We start from the raw sequence: 23,366 nt of genomic DNA on the forward strand, positions 1-23,366 counted from the left end.
GTTTCTTAATGAGAACAGGGTGAGAGACAGTGTCAAAAGCCTTCCAGAAGTCCAGGAAGATTATATCCACTGCTACCTCTGCGTCTAACGATTTGGTGATCTGATCGTAAAAGGCCACCAGGTTGGTCTGACAGGACCTGCCGCTGATGAACCCATGTTGGTTGCCCCTAAGCATGCAGTCCCCTGCTGGCCCCTCCTGGATGTGTGCCAGCATAATTTTCTTGAACAGCTTGCCTAGGATCGAGGTGAGACTAACCGGCCTATAGTTTCCCGGGTCCTCCTTCCTGCCTTTTTTGAAGATGGGGACCATGCTGGCCCTCTTCCAGTCCTCCGGTACCTCACCAGAGCACCATGAGTGCTCGTAAAGCCAAGCTAGGGGACTTGCAATGACCTCGGCCAGTTCCTTTAGAACTCTAGGGTGGAGATCATCTAGGCTGACTTGAATACGTCCAACCTCTCCAGAAGCTCCCTAACTAAATCCTCGCTAACCCGTGGCCCATGTGTGCCTCCCCCGGGGCCCGAGGGGGGCCCAGCAGGGAGGTGCCTGTTCTGGTCCCTACTTAGGAAGACAGAGGCAAAGAAATCATTAAACATGTTAGCTTTGCCGTCTGGTGTGACAACCAAGTTTCCCATGGCGTCTTGCAAGGGCCCCACATTACCCGGGACCTTCTTTTTACCCCCTATGTATTTAAAAAAGGACTTCTTATTGTCCTTAATCTGGGAAGCTAGCCCCAGTTCCATCTCTGCCTTGGCCTTCCTAACTACCCCGCTACATCCCCGAGCAACTACAGAATAGCCCTCCCTGGTGATGACCCCTTCCTTCCATTGGGTGTAAGCCTCCTTTTTAGCAAGGAGACACTCCTGGAAGTACGTAATTTAAAATATAATTTGTACAGAAAGTCATTCTGGCTTTACAGATTATTCTTTTTCTTAATACAGAAACATGACAACACCCAAGTAAATGCAACTAATTTCACATAATTATGTGTTTATGCAGTTTATATTTAATTTATGGAATGAACTGTTACATACCACTATGTAAATAACTTAATAGGAATTAAGTACAGTACTGGAAAATGAACCATCACCACTAGTTATTGTAGTTAATCTTAAAAAAAAATTAAAAATCAACCTTCCTAGTTTAGAGCATAGCCCAACTCCAGTTTGACTGAGGTGGGGAAGAAACTTTAGAAGTATCATTGTATGGTGTGTGAAACCTTTCACTCTTACCCTCTCTTTTCTTCTGTATGTTGTGTTAACCACCTTTGGTGACAGTGTTTAGGTCTGTGTGAACTAGCAATATCTACAAGACTTTCCATGTTGGTTGGTTGTTTCAGTAACAATGATATTTATTTAATAACTTAATTTTTCTGCTTTAGTATTTGGGGGATTTATGAAATGGGCATCAGTGTTATTCTAGCATAACCAGGTAATTCATAATTTATAACGTTAATGTTTAAATTGAGTTGTTATCTGTTTTAATTTCTAGCATTTGAGATTAAACCAACCAAAATCAAAATAACTACCTCATTTTAGATGTAATACTTTATAAGCCATAAACCCTGGAAATTATACAACTAGGATGATAATGCAACTCCTGTATAACCTCACTAATATTTTTACTCAGTTTTAGAAGATTAAAATGGTCATATTCTGAACTTTCTTAAAACAGAAGGTTTTTAATTTTAATTTTTAGGTATACCAAATATATCTTTCTGGGTGCATCTACATGTATTATTAAGGTGATGTGATAAACTCCAGCAGTTCGTGCCAGAGTTAACTGCTCCTGGGCACATCTACACATGCATTCAGGACTGAGGTGGGGTAGAACAGCTATGAGCTGGCAGGTGGAATGGGGGGTCAGCTCCAGGTGGTGGTGGAGGGTGGTGAAGGGGCTGACAGGAACTGGGGTCTGGCCCCCAGGTGACTGGGCTGACCAGGCACAATTTGCACCCAGTGGTCACCAATCACATAAGCATTTGATCATAGTTAATTACTTTGCTAGAAGACAATACTGTCGTATGGAAGATGGTACTGTTTTACGGGGATTACGACCCCGATTGTAGTAATTAACTGTGATAACCACTTCCCACACTCTATTTTATGGAGGAGTTCATTAATTTACTGAACCCTAATACTAACGCACCTGTGGACAATGATGCTTTACTTTGAAACTAATTAATCAACTCTGCAGTAAAGTGCACATGTAGATGCACTGTCTGCTCCCATCTACATGTGCCCCAGACTGTTCAGTAACTGGCATTATTGCACAGTCCCATCATCACATGGTTACTTTTAGCTGCTACTGCGCAGTAGCAGTGAGCTACTGCACAGTAGTATCACTGTCATGGTTCATGCCTGGCAACACTATGTCATCATAGCAACAAGCTACGGAGTAGTAGCTCATTGGTACAGTGACACAGCGTCTCGTGTAGACACGCCCTCTGTGTAGTAATAGAAAACTTTGTGCTTGAGCACAATTTTTAGCTTTTTTCACTACTGAATCAAAGTGGTAAAAATAAAATATGCTCGTTGACAATGGGTATGTGGCTCACTGTATTCATCTTATTCCTTTGGACTGTTCTCAATAAAGTGTAGATGTTTGGTACATTTAGCTATGTTTATGGTACTTGGACCATAACAACTACAGCATAGCATTTAGCCTTGGTTGAAGCTGGCATTGTTAATTGGTGCTGAAGATGCAGAATACAAACTATTTAGAGACTGAATCTAACATATTTCCTGTGCTCCATTCTTCACTGACAAACTGCTTTTGGCAGAAGTTCTTAGCTGTTTCCATAAAACTCTGGGACCTTTTAAATCCACAACTGTTTAAAACTAACCATAAAATCATGCTGGCTTCCTTTCCAGTGATGGATTAATTTTTTTAATAAAATTAATTTTATTTACATGGACAATACTAATATTATTTGAGAGGTCCCATATGCTAATAAATGTAGTTCCTTGTTTGATACTTGGATCCCTGATGTAGGTTTCTGCTCTTGGAAGAAGCAAAGCATGGTGTACAAACTGCTTCAAGTGAGGAGTGTTTGCCACTTCTTTCCCTCTACCTCTGTTTTCCATCAGAGCAGCCGGCAGGTGTGAGCTGGAATAATTGGCCAGACACATGACTGCAGGAGGGCCTTGTGATTTGAGGAGGGGGCCGAGCAGGCTCCATTTTAGACCCAGGCCCTCAGGGCCATGCCAGAAGTCTTCCATTGGCAGCCAACAGAGCAACACCTGTCTGATCAAATCATCCTTGGAGGTAAAGGCAGGAGCTGTGGAGATGGCGGGAAGCTCCTGGTCCTGGGTATGACTTGAAACTGCACCCTGCCAAGGAAGGGTGGTCTGGTAGGACTGTCCATGGTGTGACAATCCCCCAGAAATGCCAGACCAGTTACCTCCTTGGTGAAAGGTGAGTAGAGGCACCTTAAACCACCCCCCCCACCACTACCCAGTGGGTCTAGAGCAAATGGTGGGGGCAGGCACGCCTATTGAGAGGCACGTGACCTTACGGGGGTGTAAGACCCTGGAGATGGTGGGGCCAAGCATGCCCAGAGAATGGCACCTGAGCCCAAGGGGTTGTAAGACCCTGAGGACCTAGTGTGAGGGGTAAGAGTAATGAGTCACCTGGGGAGGGTCTTGGGTCAGAGCTCTATCTAGGGCCAGGTGAATTGGCTGGTCACTGCACAGATAAAGATCATGGGGAAGGCCCAAAAGGCTGTCCCAAGGCCAGGTAAGCAAGCCTGATGGCCTATAGGAGCCACTCAAGGGAGCAGGGCAGGCTGAGTGTGGCCCCATGTGGAGCAGCAAATGAGAGCGGGTGGTATGAATGAGGCCCATTGGGGGTGGAGCAAAAGAGTGAATGGATGTGGCCTGGCAGGAGGCTGAGTTTGGCTCAGCCTTAAGCCAGAGCATAAAGCAACTCTAGGATGCCATCTGCAAGTCATGGGACATGATAAGGGGAGGTTAGAGTCACGTGTGACCGCCTTGGCATCATGGTATTCAATGGGCAGCCTCCCGCTTATTCCAACAGATTGATTCCCAACAACTCATGGCAGGTGAGACTGGGCAGACTGCCCTAGATGAAGTGGCAGGCTGGTATGGTGATTGGCCAACATTATGTACCCTCATCACACTTGGCAACAGCCTTTAGTTCCTTCAGTATTTCATGGGAGAAGGTTCAACCCAGTTGAGTTGATTTCCTTAGCATAGACTAAGACTAAGAATGTAGATGAGATTAAGGCCAGGGTTAAATAAATCTCAACAAGCTGTCCAGCAAGGATCATTGTATTATGCCTGACTGTATCAACAATCTGGCATTTGCTCATGACATGTAGTACTAGTCTCCAGGGGGCAGCTCATTTTTACACTGTTCTTTTATTCTCTCCATCGCATAATTACTTTCTGTACTTAGTGTCTAAGTCTGAAGCCCAGTTCACATGAAAAATTCTTCAATTAATTTTCAACTAATATTCCTGTAGGATCACTACAGGTTGTCAGTCTCCTAAAAGTGGGGATCCATGTGGGCTCTTTTTGATGTCAGAAATATTACTTGCATAATAAATGTGGCCCTCTGAAGTAAGTGCCATTATGAACACATTTTTCAATTACCTTTGTCATGATTTAGGCCAGGGTCGAGCAAAGTCCAGTCCACAGGCCAGATATGGTCGGCCTTGGATTCCATTTCCCAGGTGGCTCTGCCCACATGGCTTGGACTGATCTCCATGGAGACCCCAGCTGCACCTGAGCAGGAAAGCTCAGGCTGGGGTTGCCATGGAGACCAGCTGCAGCATGCATGGCAGAGCAGCATAAGGGGTGCTCCGGAACCACTGAGACCTTGCAATGGAGCCTGGGCACAGCCACGATCTGTAGCCTGCACAATCCAGGAAGGGGATCACATCTCTGCCCTGGTTCCTTGTAGCGGTGACAGCCTGGTTGGCCTGGAGCTGGGACAGAGCCATGATCCCCTGCCTGAGCACCGCTTCCTGGAGTGTGCAGGCTACAGATTATGGCTGTGCCCTGGCTCCATGGGAGGCTGCTACCCACTGCGAAATCCCAGTGGCTCCAAAGCAGCCCCCTGCACTGCTCTGCCAGGCGAGCTGCCAGCACAGCTGTGGCTGGTTTCCATGGCAACCCCAGCCTGAGCTTTCCCACACCATGGCTGGGGTCTCCATGGAGACTGGCTCAAGCCATGCGGGTGGGGCTGCTGAGAAATTGAGTCTGGATGCCTGCTGGATTGGCCATTTTTCCCACCCCTAATTTAGGCTAACCAGCTATGAATTAGTGGAAAGAGCTGAAGTGTGTCTGGGGCCATAATTTGTTGTTTGTGTGTTGGCAATATCCAGTAGACCCATCAGAATAAGGGCTACGTTATGCTGGGCATTACATGAGTATGTAAGAGGAAACTGCAATCATATTGATAAGTCATGTCCTCTGTTGTGCCACCGGAGCCCAGAGTGAGGGAGAAGGCTGAGAGCCAAGTGTTCCTTTCAGCGATTGGAGATTGCTCACTTGAAGTTTGGAGTGTAAGTTTGCCTAGTTTTGCTTCTCCAAGGGTGTGAATACATATGGTAATTATTATTTTGTAGAACTACAGTCTGTCTGGTAAGTAGCAATATTTTCTTTGAAATATATTTCTTTACTCCTATGTTAATTTGTAATCCTTTGTGAAACATTTGTTATCTCTGTCTCCTCTTCCCAAATTGTAATTTAAGGCTTTTTTCCTACAAACATTCACACACATTCTAACTCAGTTCAGAATTAAGTGTATACATAAGTTGTTGCAGGCTTGAGGCCCAACCTTGCAGTTGAATTAATCAATTTTTGCACACAAGATAAATGTATTAATGTTGGTATATTTTTATATAAAAGATTTTACAAAAGCCTATCCAGATATGTTGTTTTCTCCTAAGACGGTACTGTTTCAATGCTTTGATTATGCCATCTGTCAAATTATCTGTCATATACAATCTTGCTATTAAAAATCAATCAACCTATCTTCCATCACAGAAGAGGCCCAATTTTAGATGGGGAAGTCCCCTTTGGATGGCCAGATAAAGGTTTAGATAAATGTTGTTTTTCTTTTTGTATAAAAATACAGTATTTGAAAATTAGGCCCAGGAATATTCTATAAGCAATTACAGGCCTATTACTGTAAAGCTTCTATCAGTTAATTTATATTACTTTATATTTTGCAGATGGGGAACTCAAGGGGATTTCACCACTACCCATCCTCGGCCTGTGGTCAAAGTAAAGCTCTTTACAGAAAGCACAGGGGTCCTAGCACTTGAAGATAAAGAACTAGGAAGGGTGAGTGTTATCACATTTACAAAATTCAAGTATTTATAAACTAAGTTTAGCAGAGTGCCAGCTCTCTGTTTGGCACTCAAAAATTCACATACCAAGTTTGACTGCAGTGAAATTTTCTGGGCCTCACAGGGGACAGAATAAATTTATTGATCCAAATTTTGAGTAGTTTCAATAAGGGTTTCCTGAACTTCCTAAAAAGAACATTTTACAGAATCTTCTAATTCCTCTATCATTTTTACATACATAAGTGTAAATGAGAATGGGGGTTTTACTGCCTTCACTTTTTCCCCTTCAGTTTGAGCCCTTGCTCTCTTTACCTTTGTTCTTGTTGGTTTGGAGATGGGGGAGGATGCAGCTGTGGCTCTAATAGATAAAGAAAATTGAGATAGACCAGAGCTGCTGTTATTGTCCTTGTTGGCATTGAATTCCCCCACCCCCACCAAAAAGAAACAAAAACAAAACATGAGTAAAAGGGGAAAGAAAAGAACAGCAAAAATGGAAATTACTGCCTGTCTCTGTGCCTTTTATGCAAAGGGAAGAATGGGACAGCAGTATCTGTGGGATTATACTCCCATCAGTTGTGTAAACCAGCAGTAGCACAAGGTGGGATGAGCAAGCGGGGCAATATGTCTTGGGTGCTGTTTAAGAGGAAAGGTGCCAGAAGGACAGAGGGGGGTAGCATTCATGCTGCTGTCCCATACTCTGCCTGCACTTTTTGACTGCAGGAAGCAGCTGGTGCAGGCAGTGTATGTCCTTGAATGTGAGGTGTTCTGGGAGCTGTAGTTCTGTAGAGCAGCAGTGGAGTTCACTGGTATGGTGGGGAGAATTGATTGCAATTTTGCATCTAAAATCAACATTTTTTTTGGCCCTTTCAACATGGGCTTCAGCAGCAAAAAAAAAAGGTGGGGGTGAAAGTTTCCCCCCAGCAGCAGTGATGAATTACATTGCCACTACTACAGATTCAAGTCCCAGAATGCCTTGAACTCCATGACACTGCCCAGCTGCTGATGTTCCTGTGTTCTGCAACCCTGAAGCTGTGGGTTGGGGGGGAGGGTGAGAAAGAACTGCCTCAGATGCATTTCTTCTATGTTGTGCCTCACTAAACAAGGATTACTAATTTCCTCAAAATAACGAGACTACAGTAGGATAAGAACAATTGAGAACATCTCAGTGTGATAAATAGTTCTCAGTAAGTGTTTCTATGCCTCCAGTTATCTAGATGGTCAGTTAAAGCCTGTTCTTCATATGCTAGCTCCAAATGTTTATGCTACCTATGCTACCACTTTCTTCCCTCTTCATGCCTCCAGTTGGTACAAGTACTTTTTCACAACCTTACCACATTCTAGTGGCACCTTCAAACTTTGTAGGGGCAAGAAATGAAATGAAGAAGGGGTAGAGCTGGTGTGTTTTGTGTTGCTGGTGGCAAGATTTAAAGTGATCTTTTTTCAGGGCATGTATTACTGAGAAGGTGGCGGTGGGCTCAGTGCAGTGAGCTTGATAAAGGGAATATTGACAGACTTGGAGTAGTTGAGGTATTTGAATAGTTTGAGGGAGTGTTGGGGTTTGGAGCAGAGCATGGTGATGTGGGAGAATGTTTAAAGAGTGTGCATCAGAAAGAGTGAATACAAGGAAGGGTCAAAGTTGTGAAGTTCATGGATTTTTCTGGAGGATTCATTTCTACCTCCGTGGATCTCATGCTAGTCCTTAACTGTTCTTGCAACCTGTCTCCAGCTCCTCGACCCTGTGAGTCAGTGCTTAAATCTGCCTCTCTATTGAGAAGACAGCTATGAAAAGAGAACCAAACTCTGCTAGAAAGACAGGCATATAGGAGTTAAAAGATGATGCAAGGACAGTGAATAGTCTAACATGCAACCCTTTTTTTCTGTTGCCAGATTATTAGTTGCCAAGGAAGGCAGCCATTGCAAAGAGAGGTAGTTAGTCATGTTAACTGGAAGTGAGGCAGAGAGCAAGGCAGGGTGGCACCTTATAGACTAACTCATTCAGAAATGCATAAGCATTCTCAGGTAACAGCCTACTTCATGCTATGATGATGACATATGCTGTTGCATACAAAAGCTAATTCATTTCTGAACAAATTAGTCTACAAGGTGCCACCCTGCCTTACCTCCTGCCAGCTGTTCCAGAGACAGTGAGACTGGGACTGTTGTGTTAATTGAATAAATGGATCTAGACAGTCAAAAATATAAAAACACCCATGTTATTGTGTAATGTTACATAGTTAAAGTGTGGAGTCTCAGGTACAGGGATTGTATCCTGCTTAGTCCCATTTCAGGTAATCACTGATAATAATTTTAACCTTTTCTTAATGGTATACAAAAGAAGGAAGAACAGTAAAACATTTGAAAGTAGGGTATTAAGTGAGGATTTCATTTTTAACAATATCCTTTAGCTTTAGAGGGATTTTTGTAAGAAAAGCCCTCCATTTGACAGGCTTTCAGATGATGTGAAGATGGTATTAACTATTCTTTTTTGGAGAAAGGGTTTGTGGACAAAGCAAGATGTACACAAGGGGGGAGAGAGATGAATAGTAAAGACAGAAATTTCATCCTCTACTCTTGACACAAAGAGGTGATGGAGGGAATAGGACAATAGGGACCATCATTTGTAGTTCAGTATCTGCTGGATCTGTAGGGAAAACAGAGAAAAAATTGAGATGAGCTGGAGCTGTTTTTATTGTCTTCATTGTTAAAGTCTGATCCTGTGTCACTGAAGACAAAACAAAAGGGGAGAAAAAGGAACCACAAAGAAAAAAATTCAGCTTTGGTTTTCAATACTTCTATATCAGCCTGTCTGCTAGAGAAAGATGAGCACAGCACATAGTGTTGTCAGTAGCTGTGAAACTAGGCAAACTTGTACTAGCATTAAGTTACTTAAGACACTTGATTTTAGCTGCCTTTATTTATGGACACAAATAGAAAATGTTCTGACAGGCTAAGCCAGACTCCTTACAAAAAGGAAAAAGGAGATAGAAAAGGAAATGAAAAACAAAAGGGGGTGAAGAAGGGAAAGGAGACGGGGAGGAAGTGACAGTGGTTTTACATTCCAGGTGATGTTTAGATCTTAGATGATGTTCCCATGTCAGTGCTATGGTCATCTGAATCCATCTCAAGATCAGAGCAATGAAGGACCTATAGTGTCATTGGATACTGGGTCATATCACCCCAGCCAGATATCTGTCCAGCCTCCCCTTGAAGACCCCCAAAGTAGGAGAGAATACCACGTCACTTGGGAGCCCATTCCAGAGCCTGGCAGCCCTAACTGTAAAGTAATGTCTCCTGATGTCCAGCCTGAACCTTCTCTCTAGGAAGGTTCAGGAGGGGCTCATGATCTAAGAGGGACCATAGCCATGGACTGCCAGAACCAGAGAGCCTGGTGATCTCAGCTAGCGCAGGAAGCCACTGTTGGGATCCACAATCGTAGAGGCTGGAGCCTAGAAGCCAGGTCCAGTACCATGGACCTGTACTAAAAGGCCCAGCGAGAGCAAGAGGGGAGGAGGCCAATAAGGCCAAGACCCCTACAGTAGTATGTGATGGTATAGTAACACCAGTGAGGCATGGGGCATGGTATAGGGGAGGATGGGGAGCCACTCAATGAGCCTTTAAGGCTACAGATGCCCTGGAGAGACACAAATATTAAATTAGCCTTTAAGACTAGAGACGGACTCAAAAAGCCTGAGCCTGAATTGATTCAATCTTTGCAGGTTAGTTTAACTTGCCTAGATTGAATCAATTTGCAACTGTAGAGACATTCCCTCTGGACTGAAGAAATGCAGGCACATGCCTGCAATGGCTCAGGCTAGAAGCTGAGGGCTGCTAGACCAGCCCTCCCTTCCCTTCTATAATGCTGAGCTGGGGGGTGGAGCAGTGGCTGGGCCCCAGCAGGACCTCTCGTTAGGAAGAGGTGTAAACCCCAACCCTGCCTGAACTGGCCCAGGCTTTTTCCTGCTCGCTGCTTAAAGGGTGGGAATGTTGCCAAACCTTAGCTCTGGGCTAGCACTCTGAGGCAAAGTGGGGTGTGCAATGCATGCATCTGTTCCTGATACTGAGCTTTTCAATCTCCCTCTCCCGGCTTCTTCATACTGTCTGCAGCAAACCTTACAGGTGAAGGAGCCAGCATGGGGCTGATAATACAGCATTTAGCAGCCCATCAACAAAATAAAAGCCTCTCTCATTAGTTCAACTTCTGCTTAAACAGCTTTTTCCAAGGAAGGAACAGAGGGACATTACGAGCTGATGATTAGCTCCAAAAACCCTTAAGTGGACACTATTCTGTCTGCCTTTGTCCTGTCCCAGTGAAACTGGAGGGGCATGTGCGCACACAAACACACACATACACCCCTCTCTCAGCATTCACTAGCACTCCACATGCTTGGGGTCTGTGGGGATGGGGTCCATGCTGTGGGAGGGAGGGATACCCACTTGAGCAGCAAATAGCAAGGGGGGGCATGGGGCAGGGGAAAACCAGGCAGACCCTGCTGTGCCTGCAGTCTCTGCCAGAGCTCTGCCTAGGGAGCAGAAGGGAAGGGCCAGCCCTGTTCCCTGGAGCAGACAGCATAGCCCAGCCCAGGGCTGCAAAGCATCTGGGATGCTTCATAGATTTCATAGGCATTAGGGCTGGAAAGGACCTCGGCAAATCATCAAGTCCAGGCCCCCGTCCAAAGGGCAGGAAGTCAGCTGGGGTCATAGGATCCCAGCAAGATAAGCATCCAGTTTGCTCTTGAAGGTGTTCAGTGTAGATGCTTGAACCACCTCCGATGGCAGGCTGTGCCAGACCTTGGGGGCTCAGACAGTAAAGAAATTCTTCCTTATGTCCAGCCTGAAACAGTCCTGTAGTAGTTTATGACCATTCAACCTCGTCATCCCTTGGAGCGCTCTGGTGAAAAAACGTTCTCCCAGATACTGGTGGTCACCCCGGTAAAACTTGTAGGTAGCCATCAGATCACTCCTGAGCCTGCACTTTTCCAGGCTTAGGAGCCCCATGACTCTCAGCCTGTCATCTTAAGATCTTCTTTCCTGACCTCTGATCATGCGTGTGGCTCTTCTCTGCACTCTCTCAAGCTTCTCCACATCCGTTTTGAATTATGGAGCCCAAAACTGGATGCAGTAGTCCAGCTGCGGCCTCACCAAGGCCGAGTACAAGGGGAGAATGACGTCCCGGGATTTGCTCGAGAAGCATCTATGCCAGTGTTTTGGTTGCTTTACTAGCTGCAGCATCACATTGCAGGCTCATGTTCATCTTGTGGTCAATGATGACCCCCAAGTCTCTTTCTTCCATAGTGCTAGCCAGCATAGCACTGCTGAACCTATAAGGATGCTGCAGGTTTTTCCTCCCAAGGTGGAGAACCTTGCATTTTTCGGTATTAAACACCATCAGGTTCTCATCCACTCATTTGCTGAGCCTGTCCAGGTCAGCCTGGATCACCCGCCTGTCTTCAGGTGTGGATGCTTTGCCCCAAAGTTTGGTGTCATCAGCGAGCATGGCCAGTCCGCTCCTGACTTCAATGTCCACATCATTAATGAAGTTGTTGAACAATATGGGTCCAGGGACAGAGCCTTGGGGGACCCCACTGGTCACAGGACACCATGATGAGTGACTTCCATCAATTACTACCCTCTGGGTCCAAACACGGAGCCAGTTTCCCAGCCAGTGGATCGTGGTGGACCCAAGGCCACAATTGGCCAGTTTTGCCAAGAGGTGATCATGGGATACCAGATAGAAGGCTTTTTTGAAGTCAAGATATATGACATCAATCTCTTTTCCCTTGTCCAAGTGATAGGTCACCTGGTCATAGAAGGAAATGAGATTGGTCAAGCAAGACCTACCCGCAACAAACCTGTGCTGGCTACTTGGCCCAGCCCCCCAGGGAGCCACGCAACCAGGCTGCGTAAACAGGCGCTCGAGTTAGCGCGGAGTTTGCGCAGGGGAGGGCGCGGGAGGGCACGAGACCCTGCCTGAAACCGCCCCAGAGTAGTCAGCCCCAGCAATAGCCAGCCTACCAGAGGCATGACACGGATGGGCACACGCTGCACCCCGAGGGTCCCCTCGGGCTCTGCGGCCCCCCCCGCCATCGGGCACCTCAGAGACGGCCACCCAGACGGAGCCCATGGTTCCGGGCTCCACACAGATGGAGCCCATGGCTCTTCGCTGCGGGGCCTGCCTGTCCCTTTTTCAGGCTCTGAGGCCTGGGAGCATGGCCACCTCCCCTTGCGGCGTCTGCTCCCTACTGGGGTCTCTGGCGCGCCAGCTGGAGGAGCTCCAGGCCACAGTCCAGAGACTGTGTGCCATCAGGGACTGCGAACAGGAGATAGACTCCTACAGCCAGGCCCTTCTCCCCCAGGAGCCGCAGGGTAGAGCACCATCTCCCTCCAGGACTAAGCAGGACTCTGGGACCTCCCGCTCTGCCCAGTCAGGGGCATAGTCCAAAGTGGTCAAGGGCCCCAAGGCCCGCCGCACCAAGGCCCCTCCCTCACTGGAGCTTAGCAACAAATTCGCAACTCTTGCAGCCCCAGCAGAGCCCGCTCAGTTGCCAGCTCCCGCAGGCAACCCAGGCGCAACCACAGCTACTGGCCCCGCTCTCCCCAAGACAAAGCGAAAGGTGTTTGTTGTGGGAGACTCCATCCTGCAGGGGACTGAGGGGGCAATCTGCCGCCCCAACCCCTTAGCCTGGGAAGTCTGCTGCTTCCCGGGGCCCGCATCCGAGACATTACGGAGAGGATCCCACAGCTCCTCCAGCCCACAGACCACTACCCCATGCTCCTTATTCACGTGGGCACCAATGACACGGCTTGGAGCACCCCCAGCCAGGTCATGAGGCGCTACAGGGAGTTGGGAGCAGGGCTTAGGGGTCTGGGAGCTCAGGTGGTGTTTTCGTCGATCCTCCCAGTCTCGAGCTATGGGCTGAGGAGGGAGAGGAAGATCCACGCAGTGAACCAAAGACTGCAGAGCTAGTGTCATCCGGAAGGCTTTGGCTTCCATGACCACAGCCCGCTTTTTGGTGAGAGAGGCAGCGAGCTGCTGGGAAGAGATGGTCTCCACCTCTCTCCCCTGGGGAGGAGGCTCTTCTCAGCCGGGCTGGCTGACCTGCTCCACCGGGCTTTAAACTAAGCCCACTGGGGGACAGGGGGACTACTGCCTCTGCTGGCCCGCTGAGCAACCCTTGCAAAACCAGCAGACCAAGGCACTTAAGGGAGCCCACCCCTGCCCCAGCCCTGGCACAATCTGTGGGCAAGGCAAGAGCCCCTAAGGGAACACTTGCCTGCCTGTACACTAATGCCAGGAGCCTGGGCAACAAGCAGGATGAGCTCGTCCTCCTGCTCAGTGCGAAGAATTATGACGTCATTGGGATAACGGAGACCTGGTGGGACTCCACCCATGACTGGACCACGGGTATAGAGGGCTATACCCTGTACAGGAGGGATTGTGTAGACAAAAGGGGCGGGGGTGTAGCTCTCTATGTGAAGGAAAGCTACATGTCCCTGCAAGCTGATGTTGGCGACCAGCATGGACAGCTAGAGACCCTCTGGGTAAAAATTCGTGGGAAAAATGGCACAGGGGTCACAAGGGTGGGAGTCTACTACAAACCTCCCACTCAAAGTCCTGAGCTTGACCAGGAGTTCGCCCGGGAACTGACTGAGGCCGCTTGCTCCAGGACCTTGATTGTCATGGGTGACTTCAATTACCCGGACATCTTGTGGGAGGATCACTCAGCAAAATCCGAGCGGTCACAAAGCTTTCTCTTGTGCGTGGATGACCTCTACCTGACTCAAGAAGTCTATGGGCCAACGAGAGGCAAAGCACTGTTCGACCTGGTACTGGCTACGGGGGACGACCTAATCGGCGACCTAGTGATCGATGGGCAGCTGGGTGACAGCGACCACGAGCTGATCACCTTCACCATCCGCCGTAAAGCTGGCACGTCAGTCAGCAACACAGAAGTCCTTGACTTCAGAAAAGCCGACTTTGACAAGCTCAAGAGGCTTGTCGGTCAGGCCCTCAGGGACCATGACCCCAGGGAGATGGGAGTTCAAGAAGAGTGGTTGCTTCTCAAGGAAGCGATCCTCAATGCACAAGCTAAATCTATTCAAACACGGAGGAAAGGCAGCAAGAAGGCACAGCAGCCCTCCTGGCTCTCTAGGGACCTAGCGGACCTCCTGCGGCTAAAAAGGAAAGCCTACAAAGGATGGAGGACGGGTTTCACCTCCAAGGAGGATTATTCTGCACTGGTCCGGTCCTGCAGGGAGCAAACCAGGAAAGCCAAGGCTGCAACTGAACTCCAACTAGCTTCAAGCATCAAGGACAACAAAAAGTCCTTTTTCAGATATGTGGGGAGCCGGAGGAAAAGCAAGGGCAATGTTGGACCCCTGCTAAACCAGATGGGGCAACTGACAACTGACGCCCAGGAAAAAGCCAACCTATTAAATAGGTACTTTGCGTCAGTCTTTCATCAGTCACACGGGATGCCCATGCCTGCTATGGGACAGGGAGACCCGGGTGATGGGGATCCCCTACCCTCCATAAATGCTGACCTCGTGAAGAAACACCTTTAGAAGCTGGATACCTTCAAGTCAGCCGGCCCTGACAATCTGCACCCCAGGGTACTCAAAGAGCTGGCGAGCGTCATAGCCCAGTCCCTGGCACGGATCTTTGAAAACTCCTGGTGCTCTGGTGTAGTGCCCGAAGACTGGAAGAAGGCCAATGTGGTGCCGATCTTCAAGAAAGGGAGGAGAGTGGATCCGGCTAACTACAGGCCCATTAGCCTGACTTGTATCCTGGGGAAGATCTTAGAAAAGTTTATTAAGGAGGCCATCCTTGAGGGACTGGCCCAGGCTAACATCCTAAGGGATAGCCAGCACAGGTTTGTTGCGGGTAGGTCTTGTTTGACCAATCTCATTTCCTTCTACGACCAGGTGACCTATCACCTGGATGAGGGAGAAGAGATTGATGTCATATATCTTGACTTCAAAAAAGCTTTTGACCTGGTATCCCATGATCACCTCTTGGCCAAACTGGCCAGTTGTGGCTTTGGCTCCACCACGATCCGCTGCCTGGGAAACTTGCTCCGTGGTCGGACCCAGAGAGTTGTAATCGATGGCAGTTACTCATCGTGGTGCCCTGTGACCAGTGGGGTCCCTCAAGGCTCTGTCCTGGGACGCATCCTTTTCAACATCTTCATTAACGATGTGGACATTGGAGTCAGGAGTGGACTGGCCAAGTTCGCCAATGACACCAAACTTTGGAGCAAAGCATCCACGCCAGAAGATAGGCAGGTGATCCAGGCTGACCTGGACAAGCTCAGCAAATGAGCGGACGAGAACCTGATGGTGTTTAACACTGAAAAATGCAAGGTTCTCCACCTTGGGAGGAAAAACCTGCAGCACCCTTATAGGCTCGGCAGTCCTACGTTGGATAGCACTACAGAAGAAAGAGACTTGGGGGTCATCATTGACCACAAGATGAACATGAGCCTGCAATGCGATGCTGCGGCTAGTAAAGCGACCAAAACGCTGGCTTGCATCCGTAGATGCTTCTCGAGCAAATCCCAGGACGTCATTCTCCCTTGTACTCAGCCTTGGTGAGGCCGCAGGTGGAGTACTGTGTCCAGTTTTGGGCTCCACAATTCAAAAAGGATGTGGAGAAGCTTGAGAGAGTCCAGAGGAGAGCCACGCGCATAATCAGAGGTCATGAAAACAGATCTTACGATGACAGGCTGAGAGCCAGGGGACTCTTTAGCCTGGAAAAGCGCAGGCTCAGGGGTGATCTGATGGCCACTTACAAGTTTATCAGGGGTGACCACCAGGATCTGGGGGAACGTTTGTTCACCAGAGCGCCCCAATGGATGACGAGGTCGAACAGTCACAAAGTCCTGCAAGACCATTTTAGGCTGGACATAAGGAAGAATTTCTTTACTGTCCGAGCCCCCAAGGTCTGGAACAGTCTGCCAGCGGAGGTGGTTCAAGCACCTACATTGAACACCTTCAAGAGTAAATTGGATGCTTATCTTACTGGGATCCTAGGACCCCAGCTGACTTCTTGCCCTTTGGGCAGGGGGCTGGACTCGATCCCTTCCAGCCCTAATGTCTATGAAATCTATGAAATCCCTTAGGATGTTGGCGTCAGCCAGTCCATTAAGGATGGCCTCTTTAATAAAGTTTTCTAAGATCTTCCCCAGGATAGAAGGCTGATGGGCCTATAGTTAGCCGGATTCACTTTCCTCCCTTTCTTGAAGATAGGCACCACATTGGCCTTCTTCCAGTCTTCAGGCAGTACACCAGAGCACGAGGAGTTTTTACAGGTCCATGCCAGAGGCTGGGCTGTGATGCTTGCCAGCTCCTTGAGTACCGTGGAGTGTAGAGTGTTAGGGCCGGCTGACTTGAAGGTATCCAGCTTCTCAAGGTGTTCCTTCACAGGGTCAGCATTAAGGCAGGGGATCTCCCTCACCTGGACCTCCCTGTCCCAAAGCGGGCATGGGCGTCCCATGGGACTGATGAAAGACCGACGCAAAGTACCCATTTCATAGGTTGGCTTTTTCCTGGGCATCAGGTGTCAGTTGCCTCATCTGGTTCAGCAGTGATCCAACGTTGCCCTTGTTTTTCCTCCGGCTCCCCACATATCTGAAAAAGGATTTTTTATTGTCCTTGATGCTCAAAGCTAATTGGAGTTCAGTTGGAGCCTTTGCTTTCCTGGTTTGCTCCCTGCAGGACCGGACCAGTGCAGAATAATCCTTCTTGGAGGTGAATCCCATCCTCCACCCTTGTAGGCCTTTCTTTTTAGCCTCAGGAGGTCTGCTAGGTCCCTGGAGAACCAGGGGGGCTGCTGTGCCCTCTTGCTGCCTTTCCTAAGAGATGGAATAGAATTAGCTTGTGCCTTGACGATCGCTCCCTTGAGGAGCAACCATTCTTCTTGAACTCCCCTCTCCCTGGGGTCATGGTCCCTTAGGACCTGACTGACAAGCCTCCTGAGCTTGTCAAAGTCAGCTTTCCTGAAGTCAAGGACTTCTGTGTTGCTGACTCCCAGCTTTACGGTGGATGGTGAAGGTGATCAGCTCGTGGTCACTGTCACCAAGCTTCCCATCGATCACTAGGTCGTCAATTAGGTCATCCCCAGTAGCCAGTACCAGGTCGAGCAGCGCTTTGCTTCTGGTTGGCCCATAGACTTCTTGAGTCAGGTAGAGGTCATCCATGAACAAGAGGAAACTTTACAACCGCTAGGATTTTGGTGTGTGATCCTCCCCCGAGATGTCTGGGTAATTGAAGTCACCCATGACAACCAAGGTCCTGGAGCATGTGTCCTCAGCCAGTTCCTGGGCAAACTCCTGGTCAAGCTCTTGACTTTGGGTGGGAGGTCTGTAGTAGACTCCCACCGTTGTGTCTCCTGTGTTGTGTTCCCCGCTGATTTTAACCCAGAGGGTCTCCAGTCGTCCACCCTGCTCGCCAGTATCAGCTTGCATGGACATGTAGCTTTCCTTAACATAGAGAGCTACACCCCTGCCCCTTTTATCTACACAATCCCTCCTGTACAGTGTATAGCCATCTATACCCATAGTCCAGTCATGGGTGGAGTCCCACCAGGTCTTTGTTATCGCTATGATGTCATAATTACTTGCATTGAGCAGGAGGACGAGCTCCTCCTGCTTATTCCCCAAGCTCCTGGCATTTGTGTACAGGCAGGCAAGTGTCCCTAAGGGCACACTTGCCTGCCTGTACACTAATGCCAGGAGCCTGGGCAACAAGCAGCCTTGCCCGCAGATTGTACCAGGGCTGGGGCAGGGGTGGGCTCCCTTAAGTGCCTTGGCCTGTTGGCTTTGCAAGGGTTGCTCAGCGGGCCAGCAGTGGCAGTAGTCCCCCCCGTCACCCAACGGGCTTAGTTTAAAGCCCGGTGGAGTAGGTCAGCCAGTCTGGCTGAGAAGAGCCTCCTCCCCAGGGGAGAGAGGTGGAGGCCATCTCTTCCCAGCAGCTCGCTGCCTCTCTCCAAAGAGCGGGCTGTGGTCATGGAAGCCAAAGCCTTCCCGATGACACCAGTGCCATAGTCTTTGGTTGTCTATGTGAATCCTCCTTTCCCTCCTCAGCCCATAGCCTGAGACTGGGAGGAGTCCCTGCTCCCAAATCCCCTCGTGACCTGGCTTGGAGTACTCTGAGCTGTGTCATTGGTGCTCACATGAATAAGGAGCATAAGATAGTGGTCTATAGGCTGGAGGAGCTTAGGGATCTTCTCTGCAATGTCCTGGAGGCGGGTCCGGGAAGCAGCAGACTTCTCGGGCTAAGGGGTCGGAGTGGCAGATTGCCCCCTCAGTCCCTCTCAGGTTGGAGTCTCCCACAACAAACACCTTACGTTTTGTCTTGGGGAGAGTGGGGGCAGTAGCTGCAGTTGAGCCTTTGTTACCTGTGGGAGCTGGCAACTCAGCAGGCTCTGCTGGAGCAGCAAGAGGTGTGTACCTGTTGCTAAGCTCCGGTGGGGTAGGGGCCTTGGTGCAGCGGGCCTTGGGGCCCTTTACCACCTTGGTCCATGCTGCTGACGGGACAGAGTGGGAGGTCCCGGAATTCTCCTTTGTCCTGGAGGGAAACCATGGTCTACCCTCCGGCTCCCGAGAGAGAAGGGCCTGGCAGTAGGAGTCAATCTCCTGCTCACAGTCCCTTATGGCACGCAGTTTCTGGACTGTGGCCTGGAGCTCCTCCAGCTGATACGCCAGAGACCCCAAAAGGGAGGAGACTCCACACGGGGTTATGGCTATGCTCCCGGCCGCCAGAGCCTGAAAAAGGCACAGGCAGCCCGCGCAGCGAGGAGGCGGGGGTTCCCTCTTTTTGGAGCCCAGAACCATGGGCTCTGTCTGGGTGGTGGTCTCTGAGGTGCCGGGGGGGGGGGCCTCAGAACCCGAGGGGACACTCGGGGTGCCACGCGTGCCCATCTGTGTCATGCCTCTGGTAGGCTGGCTATGGCTTGGATTGTCTACCCCGGGGGGTTCGCAGGCAGGGTCTCAGGGCCTCCCGCGCAAACTCCGCCCTAACTCATGTGCCGGCAGGCAAGTGCACCTGTTTGCGCAGCTCCGGTCGCGTGGTTCCCTGGGGGGGCTGGGTGAAGTAGGGGCCTGGGTGGGGCTTGACCCAGCCCGGCTCCGCTCAGCCGCCTCCTCCCACTCAGTGGGGGGTTAACCCCCTCCCACCACGGGCACTGCTTGCCTCCAGCTGTGCTAGGGGTCAGCGGGGGGCTCTGCAGCTGCTGGGGGGTCTCGGGGGCCTTCAGGGGAGGGGGGGGGGCACGGCGGGTTTTCACCCACGCGTCTCTCGGTGCTCCGGAGCCTAACTGGGGGACTCCAGTTTAACTTAAACCAGGAACGGGTCTGGGACAGACATTGCATAAACCAGTTTGACCCAAATCCATTAAGTTTGATACTACATCCAACCAGGTTTATCTTAAACCAGTTTCAGCCATTTTGAAACTGGTTCATGTGCACTGAATTTATATTCCATTACAGGTTTAAACCAGTTTCTGATCACTTAAATCAGTTTATGTGTAATGTCTGTGCCTAGCCTAAAGCTACGGATATACTTCCGGGTTATGGGCTTATCAAGCTTAAGGGATCAATCAAGACTATTGGGGCCTGGTAGAGACGCAGTGCTGATTTAAATGAATTAAGGCTTACTCTAAAGCCTATGGGCAGGTTCCTTTATTCAGCCTGCAGTAAAAACAGGGTGTGGCAGGCGAACAATCAGGAAGGGCTGTGTTGGAGGTAGAGCTGGGCAGGAGCTCCATGAGGGTGTCACAGTTACCCCTTGGACTCTGTCCTGCCACAGCCACCCTTTGGTTTATATCCCTAGCTATAGCACATTCGTGAAATGATGTGAAAACTGCTTATCTCTGCATGAAAATGATGTTAAGCCTAGTCGATGTAATTGTACAAAAATAAGGTGGTCAAGAGCCTGGAGGCCCCTTACCAGGATGTCGCCTGTGGCCAGGACCAGGTCCAACAGGGCATTTCCTCTGGTGGGACTGTGCACCTCCTGAATTAAGTGGAGGTCCTGCATCTCGGCCAGGAACCTCCTGAAATGGTCCGACCTGGCTGACTGTTCCTCCCAGCAGATGTCCAGATAATTTAAATCACCCGTGACAACTACATCCCTTGCCTAAAGTGCCTCTGAAAGCTGGCCTAAAAATTCCCAGTCCAGCTCCTCCCCTTGGTGGGGGGGTCTGTAGTAGACCTCCACCGTTAGATCCCTCTCCCCACAGCCCCCTTGTATCTTGACCCAGAGCACTTCAGCCTGCCCCTCCTCTGACCCCATCCTGCTGGTAGAGGTGGTGTATTGCTCCTTGACCTAGAGCGCCACCTTTCCTTCCTTCTCTATCCCGCCTGTAAAGCCTATAGCCCCTAATGCTAACTGCCCAGTCGTGGGATGAATCCCACCACGTTTCTGTAAGTCCAATTAAGTCTGGGTCTGAACTGGCTATTCTGAAGGCAAGTTCCTCCTGTTTGTTCCCCATGGTACAAGCATTGGTATATAGGCATTTAAGGACTTGTCTAGCTGTGTGTGTCACCCCCCAATCTGGGAAACTGTCTAGACCCCTGTTTCTTACCTGGGCACTGCAATCTATTTCATTCTGCCCATTTTTCCAACCTGCCCAGATCCACCTGGATCCATTCCCTACCCTCTAGTGTGTTAACTTTGCCCCATAATTTGGTATCATAGGTGAACTCGGACAGGGTGCTCTCTAGCCCTTGTCCAAGTCACTGATGAAGACATTGAATGTCACAAGCCCAAGGACTGAGCCTTGCAGGACTCCACTGCCCACATCTTTCCAGGTTGATATCGACCCATCCGCCACCACACTCTGGGTGTGACCTCTAAGCCAATTTCCCATCCACCTCACTGTGTAATCATCTACATCACAGCCTGTCAGTTTATTTATGAGAACAGAATGTGATACCACATCGAAGGCCTTCTTAAAGTCTAGGTAGATGACATCTACCTTGACTCCTGTATCTAAGCATTTTGTGACCTGGTCATAAAAAGAAACAAGGCTAGTCAGGCGGGATCTATCTGCAGTGAATCTGTGCTCATTTCCTGTCAGGATTATTTATCCTGTGGGGCTCCCACAAATGTGATCCTTAATGATTTTTTCCAGAGTTTTCCCAAGGATAGAGGTGAGACTAACTGGCCTATGGTTTTCCAGTTCCTCTCTCCTCCCCTCCTTGAAAATAAGGACCCCATATTGGCCCTTTTCCAGTCCTCTGGGACCTGACTGGGACACCATCAGTGCTCCTACAGCCATACCAGCAGCTCTGCTATAACAGTGGCCAATTCCTTCAGCACCCTTGGATGAAGTTCATCTGGGCCTGCTGATTTGAACACATCCAGCCCCTCCAAGTGCCTCTTCACTAAGTGTGCCCTAACAGTTGGTAGGCTGGTGTCCCTCCTGTGTCTATCTGTGATCCAACTGGGAGATGTGTCTTGTTCTGCGTCTAGGAATACAGATGCAAAGAACTCATTGAAGAGATCAGCTTTGTCCTCTCTCTCTCTTTCACCAATTGCCCTAGTTTGTCCTGTAGGGGTCCTATGCTACTCTGCGCCTTCCTTTTGCTCCCTGTATACCAAGGTGTCAAGGCCTAATTCACTCAGTTATAAGAGGCAACACTTGCTTTCCCCTAGTTCCCTGGACAGCATTGCACACCTGAGTTAATGCATTGGCACTTAGGCTTGTCTTCCCCTGGAGCCTCAAGTACCAGACTGGAATAAACAATAGTCTGATTCAGTATGATGATTCTTATGTTCCAGTCACTTTATTCCAGGTATAATGTGATATTCTCAGGCAGATAATCTTATCAGAGCCCTGTTCAACATTTTTTGCTAACTTCTTGTTCAGGCAAAACTTCTACTGGCATGTTTCATAAAAATGTGAAGAGATCCAACTCTTTTAAAAAATAATCTTTTTTTTTCACTTTTGGGGAGAGAGTTCATATTATGTACTCTATCCTTCATTTATATATGCCTTGTTTTTTGTAATCTGTCCTTCATATATATATATATATATATATATATATATATATATATATATATATATATGAAGGCAAAGGGTGTTGGAGATGCAGCCTGCAGGCTGAGGCAGCCCACAGAGATGCATCATCCAGCCCCTGGTGCTGGTTTTGGGTTTTGACTTGACCCATGTGCCACACTGGCATGCAGAAAACTGCCCTGAATGTTGGCCCCTGGACACGCACCACATGCAGTGCCTGCTACAGGACCCAGGCTGACTGACACTCAAGCAGGATCAGTCCATGACCCTCCTCCATTTCACCTTAAGTCAGTGGTATCAGCTGGTCTGGGACATGAGCCGCATGTGGCACAGCACCTGCTCCAGCCAGTCCGGGGTGTGTGTCATGTGCAGCACAGGTTCCGGAGTGAGCACCACATGCAATGCAGCCCTGGACCAGCCAGAGTGGGCACAGCATCTGGCATACAGGGGGCAGAGGGGGGTTCTGTGGACACAATCCAGCCTGTTGGACTGGCTCCAAACCATTCATCTGGCCTATGGACTAGTCCCACAAAACTCATCTGACCCACAGAGCCAGAAGTTTGATGCCCCTAACTTAAGGCACATATAGTGTTCATCTAAGTATCCACTTGAGTGGATTCATCCATCATCTGTTGATCTAATCTTTACACAGGGCCTCATCTTTCAATAGATTGCATTTAGATACATAGCTCCCTCCATTGTATCCAGTTACAGGCTTTTGATCTGCAAACTCTTCTAGGCAAGGACTTTTTTTTTAATTAATATGCATATGTATGACATTGTGTAAATAATAACAGCATAATATCCCTCTTTAGTCTCTCTTTTCTGAGGACTTAAAATCTGCCTGTGATTATAAATTTCTCTTAGCCTGGCACTTTTCCGACATCTTTTTTTTTCCCCCTATAAAGAATTGACTGCAAGGATACAGTTTGCCAGCTTGGGGATATTCTGTTTGCTTCCTGCTGCTTGCTCTGTACATTTAAAAAAAACTTATTTCACTGTTTTTTCTAGAGGAGATTGGAGGATTGTTA

General features: G+C 48.9%; 1 protein-coding gene across 9 annotated transcripts in view; it reads left to right on the forward strand.

Annotated features, from left to right (window-relative positions):
* Positions 1 to 23,366, forward strand: part of CADPS2 (calcium dependent secretion activator 2) — a 619,537-nt gene that overhangs the window by 341,669 nt on the left and 254,502 nt on the right. For all 9 annotated transcript variants that reach the window (XM_090042182.1, XM_090042184.1, XM_090042183.1 and 6 more), the window contains exon 7: positions 6,201 to 6,312. In XM_090042182.1, the coding sequence (XP_089898308.1) occupies positions 6,201 to 6,312 (112 nt within the window). The remainder of the gene's footprint in view (positions 1 to 6,200; positions 6,313 to 23,366) is intronic.

This window comes from Crocodylus siamensis, chromosome 4, assembly GCF_052110815.1.
Source record: "Crocodylus siamensis isolate JL-2025a chromosome 4, ASM5211081v1, whole genome shotgun sequence".
NCBI lineage: Eukaryota > Metazoa > Chordata > Crocodylia > Crocodylidae > Crocodylus > Crocodylus siamensis.